The sequence below is a fragment of the Adiantum capillus-veneris genome, chromosome 6 (genome assembly GCF_014529385.1).
Source record: "Adiantum capillus-veneris isolate H3 chromosome 6, ASM1452938v2, whole genome shotgun sequence".
NCBI classification, from domain to species: Eukaryota; Viridiplantae; Streptophyta; class Polypodiopsida; order Polypodiales; family Pteridaceae; genus Adiantum; species Adiantum capillus-veneris.
In genome coordinates this window covers 151,310,994-151,336,890 of record NC_140936.1, presented here as the reverse complement: position 1 = coordinate 151,336,890, position 25,897 = coordinate 151,310,994, and the positions used below count along the sequence as shown (strand labels likewise).

General features: G+C 44.5%; 1 protein-coding gene across 4 annotated transcripts in view; it reads left to right on the top strand.

Annotated features, from left to right (window-relative positions):
* Window positions 1-25,897, top strand: part of LOC147456487 (peroxisomal acyl-coenzyme A oxidase 1-like) — a 58,342-nt gene that overhangs the window by 4,911 nt on the left and 27,534 nt on the right. For all 4 annotated transcript variants that reach the window (XR_015188461.1, XM_086514933.1, XM_086514936.1 and 1 more), the window contains exon 2: window positions 4,688-4,796. Coding sequence is in view for 3 of the 4 variants with exons in the window: in XM_086514933.1 (XP_086371059.1) it covers window positions 4,688-4,796 (109 nt within the window). In the remaining variant the exon portion in view is untranslated. The remainder of the gene's footprint in view (window positions 1-4,687; window positions 4,797-25,897) is intronic.

The window sequence follows — 25,897 nt, the reverse complement described above, 5'->3', positions numbered from 1 at the left end:
TAACACGATAAGGTGGCCGGTTCGGTGGTGTGGTTCAAGGGATCAAATCAATAGTGTGGTCCTCAGGATGAGATGGAGGTAACTGGCCTGGTAGGCCTGCTGAGAAACAGTCAGCATGTGTGCATAAATTCTTGTTGTTCTTTGTCCAATTGAGACATGTTCGTTCGTTGTTCATCATTCACTTCTTTCAAGTAGATCGAGTAAACAACAAAAAGACTGGATTTCATTAACTTTGAAATGGTCGAAGCTGATACAATAGGGACGGACTCGCTCTTCAATTTTACATCAAGTACAATTTTCCTATGCTTCTCATCGGTCAAAGTTGCTTTCTTGGCCCGATAGTCGACCACGACCTGTTCTTGTGGTACCAAGGGATTCCTAGGAGGACGTCACACCCTTCCAAAGGCGATATAAAAGTTCTCGTGCCCTAAATACCCTGGACAATGCAAATGAAGTTTGCCAATGACAGGTGTAATTGCTACATCTCGTCCGGGTGCCGCTAGAACTGCCTCCGCCGGTCGAGTCGAGCCGCCAATTCAGGTGAAATGAAGTTGGCCTTGGCTCCTCCATCAAAGAAAATGGCTTCTTAATCTTTTACTTTGCCCCATGCGCGGCAAAGTTCTGTACTTTCATCCATCTGACTTGGGTCGATTCCCATGCTTTCATCTTGCCTTTTCTGCCACATTCCTCCGTTGCTCTAGAACTCCTAGGCTTTTCTTCAGTTTGTCCTCGTTGTGCCTTTTTGGGGCACTTTGCGGAGATGTGCCCTTGTTCCCCGCAACTAAAACACTTCCCCTCTTTGAGTTAGTCGGCTCTCTGTTCCGCAGTCACTCGGGGTCGTGCATCCTTCTTTTTCTGGGAATTCTTCTTCTTTCTATTGTCGTTTTGTCGAGGTCTGTCCGGTCCTTTGTGTCAAAACTTCATCACTGGGGTAGGTCAAGTTACCCGAACGTAGAATCCCCGCTTAGCATGTCCAATCAGTTGTTGTATGGACTCGGACTTTTGCTCAAGGCAGTTATCTCGGATCTCTTTAGGGAGTCCGTAGCAAAACCGCTCAATATGTTCTTTGAAAGTGACCTTCTTAAACGAAGAGGTTGGTAGAAAAGAATCCAAATACCTTTCACATATGCGTCCAAAGTGTCACCCTTGGTAATCCGAAGATGGTTCCAAGCGGTTCTCACATCTCGAAGAGGAAGAAGAACTGGGTAGTCCTTCAAAATGCACATGCTTCTTCTGTTTTCGTGCAGTTGCAAAAGAAGATTGACGGCCCAAGTAACTGGGTAGTCAGTCCCCTTGTTTCGCTTTTTCAATTGCTTCTTCGATGGCTTCTTCGTGTCTAGAAGTTGATTGTCGAGGCATAGTAAAGTTACTGATTCTTTTTTGCTATATGGCCAAGTACATGTGGTGTTGCTGACACCACTCATGCTTTGTTGACTCTTAACACAGACACATCATTGGGGGCCTTCATCTTCGAGAGGGGTTATGTTTGGATAGAGCAATAGCGCTCACTCGAGAGAAATGACCACGTCCATCTAGGAGACTCGGCTCACAATATAGACAGATCAGTGCTATCATTGAGCGCCATTGGAGGTGGATGTCACGACATCTCAGTCACACTGACCTATGAGGGAAACACTTCATAGAGAGGATATTCCAGTGATACCTTACATGTTTGGACTATGGATGTAATTTTTAGATAGGTAGCTCATGTCAGCCTTTAGCTTTAGGTTTACTATTCTCTTTGTTTGAGATGAGAGATTTCCTTCGATTGTATGTACTGGTTTGAACTTTTCTCTCATAGGCCACATTGGCCTTATAGAGACGTTAATATACTCTCTCTCTTCTTTCTTTTCTTTCTTCTCCCCGTACCACCTCTCTTCTCCACTAGTGCTTTAACATCTTCATCCTTGCCACTGTGCCATTGTGTTTATTGCATATTGTTATGGTTGGTTGATTTATTAGGTTGGAGCCTTTGCTAATAAAGACCAATATAGATAGTGTTAAAGGGACTTTTTGGTGATGTATGATTTGTTGAGTAGTCTCATTGTTTCCCTTGACCTTTTAGGTAGGCATACTGCTTGTCACGTGACACATCCCAACCCTGTGTGTCCGTGGACAAGCTACACCACAGCAGGCTCCACTCAGTCCAGTCAGTCTAGGTTTAGCAGTGATCTGGCACTTTTGTGAGTCTATTCGTAGATCGTGCATGCCAGTCACTTAGCATAGATGCATATCCTCCGGTTGCACACAACATGATCATCGGAATTCCCATCAGAATCCATTAGCATCAATTAGGGGAATTTTCCAGTGCATTTAGCCTAATTTCCTATTTTTGGTTATTTTCACTTATTATTTTTAAGTGACTTTCCAACAAAAGTAGGTAGGGCAATTTTGCTAAGTTAATATATAAGCAAACCCAAGTTAGCACTTTCTGGCAGAAGAGGCAGCAGGAGCTTCCCGCTCAACAGGCAACTTCTCAGCAGTACCTCCCCCCCCTCATGAACCTCTAGCGTTTTGCATCTTCCCCTCATCACTGGCGTTTTCCTTCAACAGCAGGCCTTCGCCATCGATCATCAGCACTCTAGCGTTTGCAGATCTCTGCCATCGCTAGCAAGCTTCTCAGCCTAGCGTTTTCCTCATGATGACCATCAGCGTTTTCAGCCATCACTAACGCCGGCGTTTTGCATTGGCATAGTCCGATCAGCCTCGCATGCATCAGATCCATCGGCGCTTTGGGATTGCAGATACAGATCAGCCTATTGTTTTGGCAAAGGACAGATTCAGCCAGCGTTTTGGTTTGCAGCCCTAACCCGCATCAGATCCGCCCAGTTTTCAGCCTAGACTCAGTAGCAGATCAGCCCCCAAGTTGGTTGCAGACGATCCCCCATTTTTAGCCATAAAAACGCAGCCAAAACAGTCATTTTCAGCCACCGAAACAGTCCCGAAATTCAGCGATTAGAAGATCTCGGATTTCAGCCATCAAGTCGTCGTCGTCATCACCGTCGTCGTCATCGGCATAGTCCCATTGCATCAGTTCTTTGCATACGCATTGTACACCTTTGTGCAATCAAAGTAGACCACTCTCGCCGACGAGAGTGGGGCCTTAGGAGGAGGGTTTTACAACCTCTCTGGTGTCGTATCTCTTCTCTCTCGTTCTCTCAGTCTCATTCACTTGCACGCACATTATCCACTCACTTTGTTCGTGATCATAGCTTTCTCCATAAGACGGAAATCTCTCTCTTTCCCTAAGAACTAAAAGGAAACTTGAGCAATAAAGATCACTAATCTTGAGAAAATACAACATTCATTTCGTTGCACCTTATAGTCCTTGCCCATAGGCATCCTGCGTGTACTCATGGAGATCGTAGTATCTCAATTTGCACGCATTAAAATGGTGACACGGTTAAGGTGCGAGAATCATTAATCCTCTAGCTGTGTTTCAGTTCTGTTGTGTCATAGGCAGGCGCCGCCGCCGCCGCAACTTGCCCGATTTCAAGGTCCTAGGTTGTAGGGCTGGCCATATTTATGTCTTTCATTTGCTCTGGATTTACTTATCGAGGGGTAGGGTAAAGGAGATGGGGAATGAGGGCCACATATTCTCTCTTTGCAGAAGAATAGCTCATTTCTTTCTGTTAATTTCTCACAGTTCTGTTCAAATCATGCACTATTTCAAGCGTACTTTTATGCATTTATTTTATCTGCTCTATAATTCTGGCTTGTGGTCTCAATCTGCACACGTGGAGCCATCTTATCTTGTTGTGCTGAAGACTAACTTGAGCTTGAAGCTTGATCAGTGTTTTCCTGTGCAAGACAATCTGTGAAGCTTCTAAACTTTTAGCTATGAGGAGACTCTACTCAATGCACCTCATCTTTAAACTGCTATGGACCAAATCGGTGAGATACTGAAGATCATTCTCTCCAGGATTCTCTACTGAATGGACCTCATCTCTAGATTCCTATGGGCCCAAATGGGTGAGATACCGAGAAGATGATTCCTCCGAGGAGGAGCTGCCGCCCAAGAGGATTCATGTTGTGTGAAAAGGCATAAGGTAATTCGATCAGTTAAAAATTATGAAAGTGGACTTGAAGCGTTGTAGAGGATTTTGTAAAGAACAAGCCAGAAGCACACTAGACACTTCCGGAAGTGTTAAAGAGGGCATACTTGCCAGTAGATTCTAGGTCATAGCTCGTACTAAGCAGTTGAGAGTGACAATTGTCATGATCCTTCGGTTTCACTTTGAACGTTTATCCTTGTAGGTGCAGGCTAGGCTGTGACTACACAATATTTTCCACATTGAAGGACCACATCAGCAAGCTGCTTGTGAGCTCCACAAATCTCTTAAGTTAATGTATTAGATTTCTTTGAAAGAAGATGGATTCAAGATCTCTTCTTGAGGATTAACTTTCCAAACCCCATATCATTTGAAAAAATAATAGAGGCTATATCTTGTTTATTTATTGGAAGAATGCTTGGGAGATGTGCACTTTCTCAATCCTGGATTCTGCTCGCCTTCAGCAGCAAGTCTAGTATCACATCACATCATGAAAATGGTTTATTGTTTTTCTCAGCATTTAGTGCTGTATCATAGGCAATTGGGCCTAGTTGGTTTTGTCAAACAAATTGTTTTTGATTGCATTTTGAGAGCAAAGGTTTCTCTAGTGATTCATCTATATTGATGGTCTTCAGGTTTTCAAAAGCGACGACCGGGTAACTCTCAGTCGAGGTGAACTTATTAAAAGTGGTTTAAAAAAGGCAGCACATGTTCGGAAACTTGTTTTGGACCTCTCCCTTTCAGGTACCCTTTTGATACATTGCCCTTTGCAGACATTTAATAACACAATATGAATAGACTTCTAAAACATTCGAAGGCTCTTAATGTATTCATGTGCTATTATGTCAAGCTCTCCTCTTCTTGCTGTAATTTGCTAGATTGGTCTTAATCACACATTTAATCACGCAATAGGAATGGACTTCTAAAACATTCAAAGGCTTTTAATGTATTCCTGTGCTATCATGTCAAGCTCTCCTCTTCATGCTGTAATTTGCTAGACCGGTCTTAAAACAACTGGTGCTTTTTACGTGCATTGATTGTTTGGATATGTGAAAACTTTAACCTTGACCCAAGTCCAGATATGCTAGACCTCCATCTCTTTGTGTTTATTCATGAAAATGGTTAAACTGAAGGAGCTGCTCATGAATATGAAATTTTCCTACAGAGAGAGACAAAAATGAAACTGTGTTAATGGCTCAAAGAGGCCAATGTGGCCTATGAGACCAAAACAATACATTATTGAAATTGTATCTTTGCTCTTATGGAATTAGAAAAATTAGCCTAAAACTAAAAGACTAAAACTGCCTATTTACAAGTGCAACCATTATCCCAAATATGATACGATTGAGAAGCTCTCTTTGAGAGTATCTCTCTCCTAAGAGGATCTCTGCATGATTGAGATGCTTTGGCATCTTCCTCCTGACACTTTAATCCCTATTTATGGATCGTGGATGGTCATCAGGGGAGTTGGGAAGCCCACTTGCACTAGTATATATGTGCTGGGGGGGCACCCATATTGTATCACGGCAATCGATATTGGTGTGGTGCTAGCGTTTTTTTGTCCCAACACCCATGCACACTCACTCTCTTCTCTCTCTTTGCAATGTTAGCCTTCTTCAACGCAGATCGCAAGCAATATCAAGTACCAAGAACCCCAAGTAACCAATCACCCCAAGAACCCAAGTACCCTAGTACTTAGTGCATGATCATCACCAAAAGCGGGATGGATACTTTGCATGAAGGTGATGAAAGTGGAATTGGAGCAGAAGAATACATCAAGAGGACCATTTTCAGATCCTCCTCCATCCCCATCTACGCCACCGGTTGCACCAAATTCTATGGAGGCTTTGGTAAAGTATATGATGGAGATGATGCTACAACAAGAGGCTCAGCGGACGGCCGTGGAGCAGACTCGTGAAGCTCAACGTGTAGCTGCTGAAGAAAGGAGGGTAGCTATGGAGCCAGAGCGTGAGTAAACATGTGAAGCCCAACGCACAGTAGCTGAAGAAAAGAGGGCAGCTATGGAGCTAGAGCGTGAGGCGCTGCGAGACCAACACATGCAAAACTTGGTCCTGCAAGTGCTATCCTCGAAGAGTGACTCACTCAAGGAGGCCGGCAAGTCATCATGTAGCCCATGTAGAGACGACACCTCCAAAAATCCAGTCACTGAAAAGTTGACTTTCAATAAGTATGATGGTAAGATGGATGCTTCTGTGACTTATTCTTGGTTGCATCAATTTGAAGGTTACTTTGCGATTAACAAGAAGAACAATAAGAACAAAGTTTTGACTGTTGCCATGTATTTGTCGGGTGATGTCATTGATTGGTATCAAGCGTGGCAAGAAGCACAGATGGCCGAGCACCTTGATCATGGCGCAGATGGTGAGCCACTGTCCTTGAGCTGGGTCAATTTCCAAGATAAGTTCAAGGCACGTTGTTGTTAGTGTTTTGGCATCTCAAGTGAACTGCCCAATGTGATCCCATTATTTAGTTTGGCTTTTAGGTATTTATTTTACTTATTTGTCAAAGTCTGGGTAGGGCAATTTACCGAGGTTGGTATATAAGCAACCATCAACCCCCGTTGTACAAGTATCAATTCATTGCCAAGGTTGGTTGGTTCAGAGTATCTCTCTCTCTCTCTCTCTCTCTCTCTCTCTCTCTCTCTCTCTCTCTCTCTCTCTCTCTCTCTCTCTCTCTCTCTCTCTCTCTCTCTCTCTCTCTCTCTCTTGTGTATGCTTCCGCATCGTCGACTTTGACATGGTATCAGAGCGAGGTGAAGAGAATCGGCACTGTTGAGAAGCCTAGAAGAGACGGTGCTTCCCATTGCTCTTGGCGTTTCCTCTTGCTCCCCGCATCGTTTTAAAACGTAGGCGGGTTTCGCAGTTGTGGCCTTGGTGGCGTTTTTGGACAACGCTCCATTGAATGAGAAGATGGCGACAACGTTTTGAAACGCCCGACCTCGTCCCTCTTCATTGACAACGCTTGTTCTCTCGGTAGCCCTGCCTTCTGAAACGCAAGGGCTTGTATTCTACAACACACCCCGAAATCCTCCTTTGCTGCGCGTTCTGAAACGCGCCCCTCTGTTAAAGTTTTGGCATCTCAAGTGAACTGCCCAATGTGATCCCATTATTTAGTTTGGCTTTTAGGTATTTATTTTACTTATTTGTCAAAGTCTTGGGTAGGGCAATTTACTTGGATTGCTATATAACCAACCCCTTGCCTCCATTTTATACACATTCAGTTATTCATTGCCAAGGTTGATTGGTTTAGGAGAGTCTCTCTCTCTCTCTCTCTCTCTCTCTCTCTAGTGCTCACTCCCCTTGGTCTCTACGCTTCCGCATTGTCGACTTTGACATGGTATCAGAGCTTTGTTGGTGAAGAGCCTTGGGAAGGCGGAGCAGCTGCAAAGAGGAGAAGAAGAGATCTCATTGTCAGCGCCGTTCACTTCCCCACTTGCAAACAACATTTCAAAATTCTAAGTCTATCCTCTTTCTCGGCGCCGCTGTCCATTGGCATTTGTTGCCCACAATAACATCTCAAAATGCTGCCTCTCCTAGGCGCGGTCTCCTCCACACTGCTCCTGCAAGCATTTTGAAACGTTGTCGATGATGGCCCTGGAATACTGCCACAGCGTCTAGCGTTTTGAAACGCCCCCTGCAGCGCTGCCCACCTCTTTGCCCTATTGCGTTTTGAGATGCCAGTGAGCGGTGCCCACTGTCCCTCCCCCCAGCCTCAAGCGTTTTGAACGTTGCTAGTCGACAGTGCCCCCTTTGGAGATGACATCCGACCTCGCTTCTCTTGCGTTTTGATATGTAGCGACAGATTGGGAAGGTGTGGCTTTGTGCCCAATTTACGGATGTTGTGGAGCGGCATGAGAGAAGCAAAACTTGGAGCTCTAGAGAGGGACAACAAGAGCAACTCGGGAGCATTTTGAAGCTCAAAATTTTGGGCAAAGTTCTGTGGATCGGCTTGGGAAAACAAAAAGGCGGGAATTTGGAGTTGAAGGGAGGAAGTTTCTTAGAGTGGCTTGGGAGACGGAAAGGCGAGCAAATTAAGAGAGGGATAGCTTGGAGTTCTTGTGACTTGGGATTTTTTGTGGCCCTTGGAGTGCGAGGAGTACAAGTTTCCAGATTCTTGCAAATTCAAAATGGCCTCCCCTTGCTCGAGCACCCGCGACGACAACAACCAAAAGCAACAAGTGGCTATGGATAACGGATCGTCAACCATTCATTTAGCGGCCTATGCACCGGCACAGTTCTCAAGGAACCCGACAAATTGTTTGGCTCGAGTTTGTGAAGTCAAAAGCAAATGGAGGAGTTCGCTAGAGGACAGCGGAAAAGGTCAGTTGGACAAGGATGGTAGTACCAGTACTCAGTTAGCTGCCTCGGTACCCACGAGGTACGATCAATTGTCATGAATGTGACTTGACGCTTTGTTTGGCTCGAGAGTTTGAAGCCAAAGGCAAAAGCAGGAACTCACAAGAAGACAAGGATAAAGGCAAGCTGGACAGAGATTACGATAATAGAGATTTGACAGAGGAGATCGGCATGGCACACGTGGCGACGGCCACAGTGGCCTCGACGTCAGATTTCTAGTCAAACGACAGGTGTCACCACTAGCTTTAGCCAGAGAGAGGCTTGTGAGTAGCAGAGAGGGGCAAGCAATGCTCCCTATAATTAATTTGGACCCTTGTGTTGGAGTTCAAGTTATTGGTGTTTGGACCCGTAGGTCGAAGTTCAATGCACATGCATCTGGCAGGGAACCAATCAGACGTCTAAAACACTATGGATGGGCGTGCCAATTCATTGTTGTTGGTCGGATCATGGACAGAATGTGTTCCAACAGTTCATTATCTTGGAGTTTTATATTTTGGACGTGATGTGTTCACAGTTCAGGAATGGGGATGTTTGGACGTAGTGTGGTCTACAGTTCAGGATCATGGACAGAATGTGTTCCAACAGTTCATTATCTTGGAGTTTTATATTTTGGACGTGATGTGTTCACAGTTCAGGAATGGGGATGTTTGGACGTAGTGTGGTCTACAGTTCAAAGTTTCTACAAAGGCAACCGATGCTCAAGATGGCATTACTTTCAGGTACAAAGTTGAGGAGAGCAACACCGAGGTGTATCGAGTATCCCGGCCAGTGCTGGGGTGTCCATGGTAGCTTCTACATCGACTTGGTCTCACTATTGATGTCCACTATGAACTGGAGAGAGGGTGTTAAAGTTTTGGCATCTCAAGTGAACTGCCCAATATGATCCCATTATTTAGTTTGGCTTTTAGGTATTTATTTTACTTATTTGTCAAAGTCTTGGGTAGGGCAATTTACTTGGATTTCTATATAAGCAACCCCTTGCCTCCATTGTATACACATTCAGTTATTCATTGCCAAGGTTGATTGGTTCAAGAGACTCTCTCTCTCTCTCTCTCTCTCTCCCCCCCCCCCCCCCCCCCCCCCCCCCCCCCCCCTTGGTCTCTACGCTTCCGCATCATTGTCTTTGACACCCCCCCTCCCCCCCCCCCGCTAGCTACATGCTGAGACGCCCTTATCTATGTGATTCCTCTTATCACTTGCTTGCTGCCAGCATCTTGAAATGCTGTGTGGCCTTGCTTTGGGATTTTGAAGCACAGTGAAGGGGCATCAAGAGTTTTAGTTTGTGCGTGTAAGGTGCAGAGGAATGTGAATGTTGAACTTTGCTCAAGATGAGTGCTCCGAAGTGAGCTCAGGGGTTCCTTTTTCTTACGGAAGGGAGAGCCTTTCGTTCCTTTAGAAGAGAGTGCAATGGACACAAACAGAATGGAAGTGCATGAGACTGAGAGATAGAGAGAAGAGAATACGACACGAGAGATGTTGTCAAACCCTCCTCCAAAGGCCCCACTCTCTATGGTGAGAGCGGTCTACTTATGATTGCACAAATCTCTACAATGCGTGGACTTGCCGACGATGCCGACGCGACGATGAGGAGGACGACGAGACGGGCTGAAATCTGAAAATGCTAAGGGCTGAAATCTGCAAATCTTATCTGCTGAATTCTGACTCTATGTCGATGACGACAATGTGACGACGCGCTGAAAATGCAGATGCTGCTGAAAGTGCAAACTTCACTGGATCTGACCGTGCGGTGAGGATCTGCTGCGGAAAGGTGAGATCTGCGAGGTTTGGGGGTTCTTCTGCGGGTTCTAAATGCTGAAAATTGAAAACGCTGATGCTTGTGGGGATTCCGTCGCGAAGATCTGCAAAAACTCTGAAGTGTCTTGCAGATGCAAAACCGCTAGGGCTGAAAATGGTCTTGCTGTGGAGAATCTGCTAATGCTGGGGCTTCTGCTTGGTCTATTGTCACCAGGGATCTGCAAGAGCAAAAACGCTGGCTGATCTGGTCCAAAAACGCCAGCTTTCTGATGTGAAGCAAAAACGCTAGGGCATTTGGGGGTTCTGTTGAGAAGTTGCCTGTTCAGCGAGTGCTCCTGCTGCCTCTTCTCCAGAAAGTGCTAGCGCTAGGTTTCTACTTATACAAACTTAGTAAATTTGCCCTACCTACTTTCCAACAAAAGTCACTCAAAAATAATAAGTGAAAAATGTCAAAAATAGGGAAAATAGGTCTATGCACTGTAAAAATTCTACTGATGGTTTCTGACTGGAATCTGATGGTCATGCTGTGTGCAACGAGAGGATATGCATCTAAGCTAACTGTCTGGACATGCACGGTGTGCGAACTGAACAAAAGTGCAAGATCACTTCATATTCTAGACTGACTTGACTGATGATCATGCTGTATCTTGTCCACGGACACATAGGGTTGGATGTCTCACGTGACATCCCCTCCTTTTCAAAGTGAGGTACTGATACCGAACTGTATGGCGTCGAGGGAGATCGCCAATAACATCCGAAATCCTGGAAAGGACTTTTCGCTGGCCCACTCTGATGCGTGGGTCATGCGATACTTGAACTTCGTAAAGGTCTGCAACGCTTGCTTCTTTGGGCTGCGCCAATAGCGACAAAGTCTTCTGTGGCTCCTTCGATGCTTGAACTTCATCGATAGTCATGCGTCTACCTTCTTCAAGAATCTCCGAGGCTAAAAATTCCTGAACCCACTTTCAACACAAAAACATGAACATACCCATTCCATGTAAAGTGACTGGAAAAATACTATTCTTTCGAAAAAACTGTAACAGACTTGGACACTCCAAGTCAAGAATCAACCGCGACAGCACCAAATAACCACTTCCAAACAATTCACAGATCACAATAGATTTGCACTGGCCCGGCGGAGTTCCGTGCCTAGAGATATTGGCCCCAAAGACTGGCGCCCCTTTCGGTATTTCTTTTTATATTAATCAATCATCAAAGTACAAGAGAGCGGTTAGGGTTTCACTCTCAGACTCTGCGTCCAGATGCTGTGAGAAGTGAGGCCCTCACCACTAATTTAAAGGTTACAAGGGATGCCCAAAAGCAGAGCCCCAAAAGCTTCAAATAAAAAACAATTGCTCTCTCTCTCTCACAGAGAGTCAAAACATGAAAGCAAAAGCATTCTCTCTCTCTTTCTCATTTAAGTAGAGAAAAAGCGAAATTTGTGTCGCTCATCATTTTCCATTTTAAAAATAAAATAAAATTTCAGCCTCCGCGATTTTCGGAAATTAGGGTTTTCGGCAGAAATTAGGGTTTGCAGGAATTTTAGGGTATCTGGCAGAAATTAGGGTTTCTGCTGTCCGCCACGTCATCACTTTGTGACATACCCCCCTCTTGAAAGCATTGTAATCGACCGCGATTACGCTTGTAAAACCGACAAAAGCCATAAACCGTCTTAGCAGACACTGACTGTTAGTACCTACGTACTAGGAACGCACATCTAGCACATGTACAAAATCGACAGTCACATCACACGACATCACAGGACATCACAGGACATCACATGACATTCAACATTCATTCGGATCTTAGACCATGATTTATCGGCAATGTAGCTAGCAATCACATCTAGGTCCAATCGGGACCTCATCGATTTCCGATTGACTAACCCCTATTGCAACCATGTCTTTTCGAGATCAATCAGACCAAAATGCTGCAGTCATTTCGGCTATCAGTTCCTGCACTCACAAGAAGTCAAGAACAAATCAGTATCATAATCAGGAATTCCATTTCATAAAGTCATCCAGCAGAATACTGTCAGCTCTCAGTATCCCTGAAGCTCAAAGAGACATCAGTGACTTTAGTATCAAAATCGAGGCATATGTTGACAAAGTAGTGGAGTGACTCCCCTCTTGTGCATCCCACTGCACCAGATCTCCGGCCAAGCTGAATTCTGGGTTCCGTTTGGAGTAGACTATGCTAAACCAAAACATCGAGGTAAAGTTTCACAATCCGAGGAGTATCTGCTAGGTCCTCCTCCTCCATCCACTTCGCATCAAATGCAGGAAAGTTCTTGAACTTAACCAAGAACCGCCTTCGGACTTTACCTTTCTTCGTATCATTTTGTGCCAAAATCTGTTCAGGAACAAGGATCTCCTCGTTTTCTTCCACTTTGAGTTGCTCATCAGGCTCCCCATCATCAGGCACATCACCCTTAACAGGTTTCAAGAGACTCACATGCAATGCATTGTGAATCCTCCAAGTATCTGGCAGTTTCAATCGGAAGGAGACATCATTTATCTTGTCAGTAATCTGGAAAGGTCCGTAGTATCACATACTAAGCTTTGGAAAAAGCCTCTCCTTTCCCTTTTTCTTTCTTAGACGTGCCTTCTCAAAAGTAAGAGCACCCAATCATCCTCCTTCAGTTTCCAGTCGCGACGATGGCGATCCGCTGCCTTTTTCTGTCGTTCTTGAGACTCCTGCAAAGTCTCGCGAACCTTGGCAAAAGCCGTATCCAAATCTCGCGAATATTCATCCGCTTCAAATTTCTAATCTTTCGTGCTCAGGAAGGATGGAACCTTCGCAGCAGTTTCAACAATCTCACATGGCGTCTTCCCCGTCGAAGAGTGTATCGTGTTATTGTAGGCAAATTCCACCAAAGGTAAGTTCTTTTCCCATTGAGTCTTCTGATGCGAGATACAAGACTTCAATAAATCTAAAATCGTTGAATTGGCAATCTCAGATTGCCCGTCAGTCTGCAAGTGGAACGATGACGAGAACTGCAACCGCGTGCCAATGTTCTCCCAAATTGCCTTCCAAAACAAACTCATAAATCTGGGGTCTCTGTCGGAGACAATTGTCTCAGGCGTGCCATGTAATCGGAAAATCATCGTGATCATTCTGTATTCTCGGGAGATAAAAAAAAATGAAATCCATTTCAATATTTTCCCAGGGGCGGGTGGGTATGGGTAAAGGCTGTAACAATTCGTGTGCCTTATGCCTGTCAAACTTGACCTTCTGGCATACCAAGCAACTGCGCACAAACTCTTCCACATCCTTCTTCAGTCTCCGCCAAAAGAAATCTCTCTCTACCCCTTTCGTGGTGGTAGCAATGCCGCGGTGACCCGTAAAAGGTGGACAGTGGCAATCAGTCATAACCTTTTCCCTCAACGGCTATGTAACGCGCAATATAGTCTTTTTCATCAAGTAGCCTTCCCGAAGGGAGTATCCAGCTACTGTCTCCCCATCCCGTATCCGTGTGAAAATATCTGCAAAATCTGTATCTGTGGCACACTGATCGACCATATCCTCGAAGCTCCTATGATGTATCGCGGAAATAGCCAGAACCAATGGTTTTCCAGACAAAGCATCTGCCACCACATTCTTCTGTCCCTGCACATGGACAATCTGGAAGTGGAACCGTGACAAGATGTTCGCCCACCGCATCTGCTTTTCCGAAAGCTGCTTCTGTGAGAAGAAGTAGCGCAAACTCTGATGGTCTGTTAAGACAGTAAAATCCGCTCCGAGTAGGTAATGTAGCCACTGAGTAAGAGCATGGATAACCGCCAAAAGCTCTTTCTCATAGATCTGTGCTGTCATCTCCGACCTAGAGAACAAACGGTTCTCGTAAGCTATGACATGGCCTTCTTGCATCAAGACCGCACCCAGACTACGACCACAAGCATCCAATATACTTCAAATGACTTCTGCAAGTCCGGCAAAGTCAAAATAGGTCCCGTAGTCAATTTCTCTTTCAATATCCGAAAGGCAGTCACCTCTGTGGGTCCCCACGAAAAAGGTACTCCTTTCTGTGTCAAGGTAGGTAAAGGGGAAGCAACCTCTGCAAACTTTCGTATGAACCGCCTGTAGTATGAACACAGTCCCAAGAAGCTTCTAACCTCATGGACATTCCTCAAATCGGGCCAATCACGGATAGTCTCTATCTTGGCCGGGTTCATTTGCACTCCTGCTGTTGACACAATGTGTCCCAAAAAATATATCTCTGGTAGGAAAAATTCACTTTTCGTAGCATTAATCACTAATGTGTGATCTCGTAATGCCTGAAAGACTTGAAGCAGATGATCTTTGTGTTCTGCCTCATTCTTGGAGAAAACAATGATGTCGTCAAAGAAAGTGCCAACAAATAGCCTGTACTCTCGAAAAATCCTATCCATCATCCGGTTAAATGTCGCAGGAGCATTGGTTAAGCCAAAAGACATCACCAAAAACTCAAAATAACCCAAAAGTCGTCCGAAAAGCTGTCTTGTAGACATCTCCTGGCGCTATCCTGATCTGATGATATCCACTCTTCAAGTCAATCCTGCTAAAGCACGAGGATCCCTGTAACCTGTCGAGTATATCATCAATCCTAGGAATCGGAAATCTGTTCTTGATGGTGATTTCGTTGAGAGTGCTATAATCGATGCACATTCTCCAAGATCCGTCTTTCTTCAAAACCAACAACACTGGAGAGCAATACGGTGAAGTACTAGGCTGGACAAGACCCTTTTCCAAGAGGTCTTTCACTGAGTTCATAATCTTTTCATTCTGTACTCGGCTCACACGATAAGGTGGCCGATTCGGTGGCGTGCTTCCAGATATCAGATCAATGGTATGATCTTCAGGCCCTCTCAAAAGCAATCGGCATGAGCGTGGAGAAAAAAAATATTGGCGTTCTTTTCTTCAGGTCAAAACATATTCAATCTTTATCCATCGTTCAGTTCTCCCAAAAGAATGAGTAAGAAAACTGAAGTTCATCAAGTACAATCTCTAAGCCCTTCATTTATCAAAGTCGCTTTCTCTGCCCGGTAGTCAACCACGGCGTAGTTCTTGTGGTACCAAGGGAGCCCGAGTAGAACGTCACTCGCGTGCCCTGAACACCCTTGTCATTGCAAACGAAGTTTGCCAATGCTCGGTGTAATGGCAACATCCCATCCGGGTGCCAGTCGAACTACCTCCGCCTGTGGCATCAGTCTGTCGGGCGTAGTTCCAAATCGAGCCGCCAATTCCAAGTGAAAAGAAGTTGGCCTTGGCTCCTTCAAAAGAGCTTCCTGATCCTTTACTTTGCCCCGAAAGCGGCAAAGTTTGTACTTTCATTCATAATATTCAGTGCAGGTCCCACGCCATGTGGTACCAGTTCTGCTTTTCTATCCGCCTTTTCTGCCACATTCCTCAGCTGCTCTCGAACTCTCAGACCTGTCGTCGTCTTTATCATTCTATTCTTTCTGTGCCTTATCAGGGCACTTCGCGGAAATATGTCGATGTTCCCCGCATCCAAAGCACTTCCCCTCTCTGATGAAGCGAGCTCTCTCCTCAAGAGTAAGCTTGGGTTGTGCATCCTTTTTCTCTCGCTTGCTCTTTTTCTTTCTATTTTCATTCCCAGAAGTCTGTTCGGCTTGTTGTGTCATGGCCTTATCTGTGGGGTAGGTCAAACTGCCAGAGTGAATGACAAAGCCCCGCTTCGCATGACTCATCAACTCCTGAATAGAAGCCGACTTCTGTTCCAAGCAGTGATTTCGGATGTCTGTAGGTAGACCCAAGGTAAACCGCTCAATCTGTTCTCTGAACGAGATCTTCTTGAATGAAGAGGCGGGTAGAAAAGAGCTCCAGAATCTTTCACCATAAGAATTCACTGTATCGCTCTTGGTCATCCGGAGATGGTTCCAAGCAGCTCGTATATCTCGCTCAAACTCTTGAGTCAACCAAGAAGAAATAAAAAGCCTATTGAATTTCAGCCATGTAACTGACACAGTCTTGCTTAATAGAAGCGTGGACCACCAAGTACGAGCATTCCCCTCAAAGTAAGAGGCAGCTCTCCGAACCTTGGAGTGCTCTGAATAGCGTCCTCCCGCGAAAGCGATGTCAAACTGCTGTATAAAAGACAAAGCCTTCGAAGCATCTGAGTATCCTGAAAAGTATCAAACTTGATCGAGTGGCCACCTTCCTTAAACTCTCGGACTTTCTTGCTTTTATCTTCGAGAAAGTCATACTGGTTGGCTTTGTAAAAATTCTTCTTGTTCACATAAAACTTTCCGTCATCGGAATCTGAGCTGTCTGTAGACGAGTCCTCAGTAGAACTGTCAGTCTCTGGGCGAGATTTAGCCTTCTTTGCCTTTCTCTTGCCCTTTCCAAAGCGTTGCTTCTTGCTTCGCTTTTTACCTTTTCTGTCTTCTTCGCTCGAATCCGAGGAGCTAGAAGAACTGTCAGAAGAAGAAGAAGAAGAACTGGGTAGGTCTTCAAACTTGACGCGCTTCTTCAATTTCTTTGCCTTGTCAAATGTCGACCGACGACCCAAATATCCCGGGAAGTCAGTGCCTTTCTTCTGCTTTTTGCCGTGCTTTTTGGCTTTCTTTTGCGTGTCAAAAAGCTGAGCAATCCGTGCATCAACCACGTTGTCCAGTTCTTTCTCCGTATATTTCTTGAAGGCAGAAGGTTTCTTGAGAGCGGGTTTCGGGAGTGGTGTTGTGGTTCTCTGCCACTCCGTCTGTACCTCTTCCAAAGAGGTCTGGTTCATATATTTTGCCATCTTCGGATCCTTGGCAAAATTGAGCATCATCTTTGTTGCATCGCCGATCAACTGGCGACGCTCTATCTCTCGCCGCTCCGCCTAAGTAGGCCAAGGCGGGCCATACTCTCTGCCTGAATCTTCGTTGTGATCCCAGCCCGCATCTCCAGATGCAGAGGGAGTCGACTGATCATTGCCTGAAGCCATAGGTGCCGCGGAAAAAATTTCGGGGATCGGATTTCCCGTAGAAGAGAAATCGGCCGTGCTCTGATACCACTGTAACAGACTTGGACACTCCAAGTCAAGAATCAACCGCGATAGCACCAAATAACCACTTCCAAACAATTCACAGATCACAATAGATTTGCACTGGCCCGGCGGAGTTCCGTGCCTAGAGATATTGGCCCCAAAGACTGGCGCCCCTTTCGGTATTTCTTTTTATATTAATCAATCATCAAAGTACAAGAGAGCGGTTAGGGTTTCACTCTCAAACTCTGCGTCCAGATGCTCTGAGAAGTGAGGCCCTCACCACTAATTTAAAGGTTACAAGGGATGCCCAAAAGCAGAGCCCCAAAAGCTTCAAATCAAAAACAATTGCTCTCTCTCTCTCACAGAGAGTCAAAACATGAAAGCAAAAGCATTCTCTCTCTCTTTCTCATTTAAGTAGAGAAAAAGCGAAATTTGCGTCGCTCATCATTTTCCATTTTTAAAAAAAAATAAAATTTCAGCCTCCGCGATTTCCGGAAATTAGGGTTTTTGGCAGAAATTAGGGTTTGCAGGAATTTTAGGGTATCTGGCAGAAATTAGGGTTTCTGCTGTCCGCCACGTCATCACTTTGTGACAAAAACTATGCATCCAATGCATATAAACATAGAGACGGAGTGCCAAACCGTTCATCAAACACCTACAAACAATGAGATTGAATCTTTTCTTTATGATCTAAATCAATCAACTGTGGCAAATTATAATAGAAATGCCTATACTTGATGCTCAATCCTTCTTGTGCTCTTTCTACGATTGTGGCGTGCCAAGGAAGAGACAGGGAATGTGACTTCCTTGAATGCATACTTTTTAGCTTTTCATGAATAATCCGCATACATCCATGTTCATTCATGAGTGAAACGTGCTCAACGTACAATATGTCATGCCTAGGAAAAGGGATCACATAAAGACGCTGACTAAAATACAAGAAACGATCACGAATGAAACCCTCGAACAATGCGTGCTGACTAATCATGCAAACACATAGTACTTCCTGTAAGGGTTCTTTAAACCTAGGCTTGAGAGCCAAGATCGGTTCTTCGTGATTGATCGTCTCTGCAATGAGGTTAGCTTCACTAGAGAAAGTATCGATGAACACATCATCCTTGTGAACAATCACATCATGTTCATGCAAATCATCATACTTGTGAGAATTCAAATCTTAATCATCATGCTTGTCAGTGTCTTTCAAATCATTATGCTATCATTATCAGACAAATCATCATGCTTATCATCATGCAAATCATGTGTGTCATGCTTGGAAGAAGAAGAGACTGAGAGAGTCTTTTTTCTTGATTCTGTGCAAACTACGCCTGCACAATAGAAAAGAGTCGCAAGAACTCTTTCATGTGTTGGTTGCTCTTTTCTTTTCTTGCTTTGTTCTCGCGATCAAATTCTGCTTGTCTTGCTTTGTTCTCGCGATCTATGGCTGCCATTCTTTCTGTGTATTTACGCTCTATGGCTGCCATTCTTTCTTCGTGTTCACGCTCTATTTCTGCTTTTCGTTCTGCATTTCTTGTTTTGCGTTCTAACTTCTTGTCCATCATCATCTTGTCGAAAGCTTCCATAGGAGTTAGTGCAATCCTTGTCGTAGATGGGGAAGGGTCTGAAAAACCTCTTGGTGGGGAAAATTCTTCTTCGCCACTCCCATGCTCACCACCTCCAAGCATAATATCCATGCCGCTTCGAGTGATGACCATCCAATGAAGTCGTGGGTTCTTGTGGTCTTGGGTTCTTAAATTCACGAGGAAATTGGGTTCTTGGGGGTCTTGGGTTCTGGCGGTTCTTGAGGGTCTTGAGTTCTTGAGGTTCTTGGGTTCTTTCTTTAGCTTGCAATCTGTGTTAGAGAAGGATCTTCTCTTCACCTGAGTTCTGCTCTTTTCCGCGGGCGCACCCCTCGGCAGCCTTGCGCTCACACCAAGGTTGCTTTTTTACACCTCACGTCGAGTGGCCGGCTGCTAAGTGCACGGTCCGCTCTCAATGAGTGAAAAGAGGCACAAGGGGAGGCTGGATAAGCCCTTCTTTCTTGGGTTTCCTGTCACTCTTCAAAAACACGATTAGGAATCAACACGCCCAAGAGGACTTGGGTTACGTGCGATTGCAACGAGCCAAAGAAAAATTCTGTGGTTCTTTCCTTGAGTGATACAAAACACTGCCAAAGCTCTGATACCAATGTAAGGTGCAGCACTGCAGCGGAATGTGAATGTTGAACTTTGCTCAAGGTGAGTGCTCCGAACTGTGCTCCAGGGTTCCTTTTTCTTACGGAAGGGAGAGCCTTCCATTCCTTTAGAGAGAGAGTGCAATGGACACAAACAAAGTGGATGAACACTGCGAATGGAAGTGCATGAGACTGAGAGATAGAGAGAGAGAAGAGAATACGACACCAGAGATGTTGTCAAACCCTCCTCCGAAGGCCCCAGTCTCTATGGCGAGAGCGGTCTACTTATGATTGCACAAATCTCTACAATGCTTGGACTTGCTGACGATGCTGACAACGATGAGGACGACGACGAGACGGGCTGAAATCTGAAAACTGAAATCTGCGTTTTTCGGGCTGAAACTGCAAACTTCACCGGATCTGACCTTGCGGCGAGGATCTGCTGCGGAAAGGTGAGATCTGCGAGGTTTGGGGGTTCTTCTGCAGGTTCTAAATGCTGAAAGCTGATGCTTGTGGTGATTCCGTTGCGAAGATCTGCAAAAACTCTGAAGTGTCTTGCAGATGCAAAACCGCTAGGGTTGAAAATGGTCTTGCTGTGGAGAATCTGCTAACGCTGGGGCTTCTGCTCGGTCTGCTGTCGCCAGGGATCTGCAAGAGCAAAAACGTTGGCAGATCTGGTCCAAAAACGCTAGCTTTCTGATGTGAAGCAAAAACGCTAGGGCATCGGGGGGTTCTGTTGAGAAGTTGTCTGTTGAGCGAGTGCTCTTGCTGCCTTTTCTCCAGAAAGTGCTAGCGCTAGGTTTCTACTGATACAAACTTAGTAAATTTGCCCTACCTACTTTCCAACAAAAGTCATTTAAAAATAATATGTGAAAAATGTCAAAAATAGGGAAAATAGGTCTATGCATTGTGAAAATGCTACTGATGGTTTCTGACTGGAATCTGATGGTCATGCTGTTTGCAACCAGAGGATATGCATCTAAGCTAACTGTCTGGACATGCACGGTCTGCGAACAGACTCACAAAAGTGCAAGATCACTTCCTATTCTAGACTGACTTGACTAAACTGAACCCTGGTCATGCTGTATCTTGTCCACGGACACATAGGGTTGGATGTGTCACGTGACAGTGCGGCTTGGGGACGAGCTCTCAAACTCAAGGGTGTGAAAGGGGCTTGCAAAGGGCAATGGAAATTTTGTTTTTGGTAAGGCTTGGGAAAATTTTTGAGGCCATTTGGAGTACGAAAAGAAGAAAAGTTTCCATATTTTGTACCTATGGGATGGCCCACCCTTGCCGACCACCAACGACTTGAATGACCAAGACCAATCATCGGCCATGGAAAGATCATCGACGCCCAACATCCAGTCAACCGCCTATGCTCGATGGAAGCTCTCAAGGAAACCGTCAACTTGTTTCGCTTGGGATTGTGACGCCAAAAGTAAAATGCACAGTGCGCTAGAGGACAAAGGCAAAGGCATGCTTGATGAGGTAGACAATACCAGAACCGAGTTAGCTGCCTCGGTACCCATAAGGTCTGACCACAGTAGTTATAAATGTGACATGATGCTTTATTTGGCTCAGGAGTTTGAAGCCAAAGGTCAAAAGTAGGAACTCACAGATAGACAAAGACATAGGCAAGCTGACCAGAGATTATAGTAATAAAGATTTGATAGAGGAGATCGGTATGGTACACGTGGTGGTGACCATAGTGGCCACTGCACTAGATTCCTACTCAGAGGCTAGTTGCTGCCACTACCTTCAGCCAGAGAGAGGCTTGTGAGTGGCAGAGAGGGGCAAACAATGCTCCATATAATTAATTTGGACCCTTGTGTTGGAGTTCAAGTTACCGGTGTTTGAACCCGTGGATCGGAGTTCAAGGCACATGCATCTGGTTGGGAACCAATCAGGCGTATCTAAAACACTGTGGATAAGTGTACCAATCCATTGTTGTTGGTCGGATTATAGACAAGATGTCTTCCACAGTTCATTATCTAGGACTATCTTTGGGCGTGATGTGTTCACAGTTTGCGAATGGGAATTCTTGGACGTAGTGTGGTCTATAGTTCAATTTTCTACAAGGCAACCAACAGATGCTCAAGATGGCTTGCTTCTAAGGTACAAAATTGAGGGTAGCATAACCAAGGTGTATCTAGTAGACTGATTAACTACTGGGGTGTCCATGGTAGCTTCTTTATCGACTTGGTCTCACTATTTGTATCCACTATGAGCTGCAAAGATGTTAAAGAGTTTTGACATCTCAAGTGAACTGCCCAATGTGATCCCATTATTTAGTTTGGCTTTTACGTATTTATTTTACTTATTTGTCAAAGTCTGGGTAGGGCAATTTATCGAGGTTGGTATATAAGCAACCCTCTGCCCCCATTGTACAGGTATCACTTCATTGCGAAGGTTGGTTGGTTCAGAGTATCTCTCTTTCTCTTTCTCTCTCTCGTGTATTCTCCTCGCTTGTGTACGCTTCCGCATCATTGACTTTGACAATTTTATGCTACCGTAGTATCTTGATCGGTTAAGAGAGGATTGGAGAGGCCTCAAGCAAAATGGAACTCCCATTATGTCTTTTCCCAACTGTATCTTGGAGATTGGGGGTCAATTGCGCAAGTCAAATGTGGATTGCAAAGAGGCTTTCCTCTTTGGTTTGAACGAGTACATCAAATACGATGTGCAAGTCTTCGACCCAAAGGACTACAATGATGCCGTTAGAATTGCTATCGCATAGGAAATGAAGCACAACAAAGGTAAGCCGAAGGAGAACAAGTCAAGTATCCCTCATAACCAATAGAATCAATAGAATGGTAAGAACAATTGTAAGAACCATAATAATTCTCCTTCTCAATCTTCCGCTACACCTAGAGCACAGAGATCTTCACCTAATAGTGATAATAAAGGAAAGGCTAAAACTCACGAAATCCTTATGTTGACATCTAATGAAAATTCAAAAATCTGCTCAATAAATAGTAGCTAGTTGGTTAAGTCTTGAAGAAAGAACCGAGTATGGAAAAGAAGGAAGATGTTTCAAGTGTCACACTAACGGTTAAGAGATTGTTCTAAGAAAGAACCCAAAGAACCCACATCTTCTGTTAGTATCATAAATGAGAAAACTAATGTGCTCCAAGTCTCTAATGATCATCTAGATGAGTCTCTCATGAAGTGTTATGGTCATGTCAATAGTCAGCGCATTATGATCTTGTTTGATCTTGACAGTATGCATGATGTGATTAGCAATTCTCTTGTGAAGAGCGAACGTCTAGAAGCTATTCCAGTGGACCCTATAGGAGTTTCTGGAGTTGCTCCTAGCATGTACTCTTCAATGACGCATGTCTTCAATCACAATTCCAATCACAACTTCAGTAACAGTCTCAGTTCAAGAAGTTGGTTTTTGTTGTAAGTTTGTTGTTTCTCCTCTCTCTAGATGTGATATGATTTTCGGCATTAAGTGGTTTCGTTAGCTTAAGCCTTAAGTTGATTGGGAAGAAAACATGTTCACTCTCGCTATCGAAGGTACCTCTCCCGTGGTCATTCGTCGTGACCACAATATGCCTTCTTTGTCATTAATCTCTCACTCTCATGTTTTGTTAGAGAATAAAACACGCAGTCCAATAGCATTTCTCAGTACATAGTCACAAGTTCAAAAAAGAATCAGTCATTGCACGAAAAGGAACCTTTTTTTGTCATTCATTTTCTCAAGCATGAGAAACATTTTCTGCATGATAGAAATTTATTTGTTTGTAAGGATCGTCAAGCTCTCAAGTGGCTCTGGTTTGTACCGAGTACACCTTGTCACCTTGAAGTGACTGTCAAGCTAGATGGTTCCAGTCTTGTGAGCAATTTGGTGATTTGATTGATTAAGTAAAGCTAACCCAATCGCAGGTACGATCAGTCATACAGGACAGATCTTGGTTCTTGAGTCGAGGTCCACAATACTCATTCAAGATGTATCTTTTGTTCGCATGAGAAGTCTGTATGCATTTTTCGAGTCTCTCATTCGTGACGGTCTCTTGTATTGTTGTCACCATCTTTATGTGTTACCTTCTCATAGGAAAGCCATATTGTACCATGCACATGATTCACTCACACAGGAGAACAAAAGCATGAAGATCACTTTAGGAAAGGTAGAAAGTTTGCATTCAAGGAGTACACAATGTTTCACCATCATAGGCCATGTCAATAGATTTTGTATGCTCATTCCTTGGCCAAACATAGTCACAGCAAAAGCATTAGCACGATTGTCCATCGAGCATTGCTATTCCCTTCATGGTTTGCTATAGTTGATAATCTTAGGTAGAAAAGTCAAGTTTAGATCTCATTTTTTGCATGTGCTCCATCACATTTTTTATCTACATTGAATCCACAATCTTTTAGGAAGCATAGTCCTTTTCCAATCATCCGAAAAGTAAAAGACATGGAATTGTGATTGAAGTTGTTTTAGGGAGATCCCCCAAAGGAGATTCTTGAAGAGGAGAGCTCGAGATCGTCGACAAAGTTGAAGACATGGAGCCGGAGGAGATAGCTTTCAGCGTGGCCCAAAGAACCAAGCATTGCAATCCTTTTTGAAGTTCATCTATCGCGACACTCACATAACAGAGTGGGGCGACGAAGATTTCTTCGTAGATTCCCCGAAGTTGTTGGCGGACTACACAGAAGCCATGCGGCTTGGTACTAGTATCTTACCTTGAAAAGGGGGGATGTCACGTGCACATCGAACCCTATGTGCATGTGGATAAGATAACTCCTATTTCTAGGGTTGAGGACAGCCTAGGAAGTGTTCTGGCACCCCGTGTGAGCCTGTAGGCAGGACATGCATGTCGAGGCACTTTAGATTAGTTGTATATTCTTTGATTGCACGAGCACAACTAGTGTCTGCTAGGTGTAGGCACTAGGGAGTGTTCCCATACAATTGCATTAGTACCTAGCCTATGTATTTATCTGCATGTGAAGCATCTCTTATAAGTGAGTTTATTCATTGATTAATAAGTGCCATTGTTAGAAATCGTGGGATTTTTCATGAGTTTGCCCGCCCCTGTTTCAATCCCATATATAAGTGATCCTAGGGGTCACTTCTCAAGCATAAGTCAGTACCCTAAGTACCAACACCAAGTACTGGTAGTACCTCACCACCTCTAGCGTTTTTTCTAGCAGTACTACCATCAACATCCATGGCATTTTTTCCATCAGCATACTCAGCCCACCAGCATTTTTAGCCTAGAGTAGCAGATTGCATCGCCATCAATTTTGAGCCCTTCCGTTTTTCGGAACTTGCAGATTTTAGCCATAGTCCCAACGTTTTCAGATTCAGCCATCAGATCAGCCAGCGTTTTTCAGTTTTCAGCCTATCACCGACATCTGGCACAGCAAATCAGCCCATAGCCTCGTCGCAGTTGCAGATCACATTGAGCATCCCTAGTGTTTTGCATTTTCAGCACTTAGCCGTTCAGACCCAAGCACCTACATCAAGATCCCATTAGCATCTCAACATCTAGGACCATTGTATCAATATTTGTGCAATCTAAAGCAAATATCTCTCTAGCGATAGAGAGGGGGGCCTTGGAGGGGGTTATGATTGAGGGGGGATGTATTTAGTGGTGTCATAGTTCTCTTTCAGCTCATGATGACTCTATGCTCCAAGACGCGGTAACCTCTCCACCTACAAAGAAATCTTCAACCGTGCCCTCTCTAGACCAGGTAAAAGAAGTCAACTTGGGAGCTTGTCACGTTCTTTTGGCTGCATGGATGTGGTGTTGCTAGATCAGATTCCTTCAGCACCGTGGCAGATGGTGAGCCCATATTTGCTGCGGCCTATGTCCCAGAAGATAAGATTAGCCTCTTTCGAACTGACAGAAGAGTCACACACTGAGAGATTGGCTTGAAAAACTTCTGTTAAGACCATCGATTGTATGGCTCGAAGATCCTCCTATCTGGGATCGGCATGTGGTGTTTCTTGCAAGGGCCACAACATGCATGTTTCTTTCAACTCCTGGAACAGGTCAGCTTAAGCTTCATACACCAGATGCTCTCTTTGAATTTTTCAAAGAACACTAAAAGGTTTTTGAGGTACCTTGGGAGCTAGCAGTAGAGCTAGAAGATGCCCAGGCTAACCTCAAAGTTATAACACTTACGATGGTCAGATATCTCATGTATTTACTACTGGCTGTGTCTAAATTCTCCACTGTCGACAGGTATATTATCCTCCTTGAGTATAAGTGTGTGCATATTTTTCTCTCTCTATAGAAAACGCGGCCAGACTTGACAGCTCTGGCATAATTTCCTTACTACGTGAGGATTTTGAATTTGATAGCTCCAATGTCCAGCTTTCTTCTGTAGAAGACATGGCACTGTGGCAAAATAGAAGCGTGGCCACAGGAAGGAAAAATCTTTAGTTAATGTAACTAACACTCGGCGTGAAATTTCACAATCAGGAAAGGTTGTGGAAAATTTAAGTATAGAGGCAAGCCTATGCTGGGTGTTTTGAGCATCAGAGGGTTTGATCCCCTGGCTGGCGTCACCTAGCCCTTGCCCCTACCCACCCCCTTAGCACTCACCCCTACCCACCTACAAC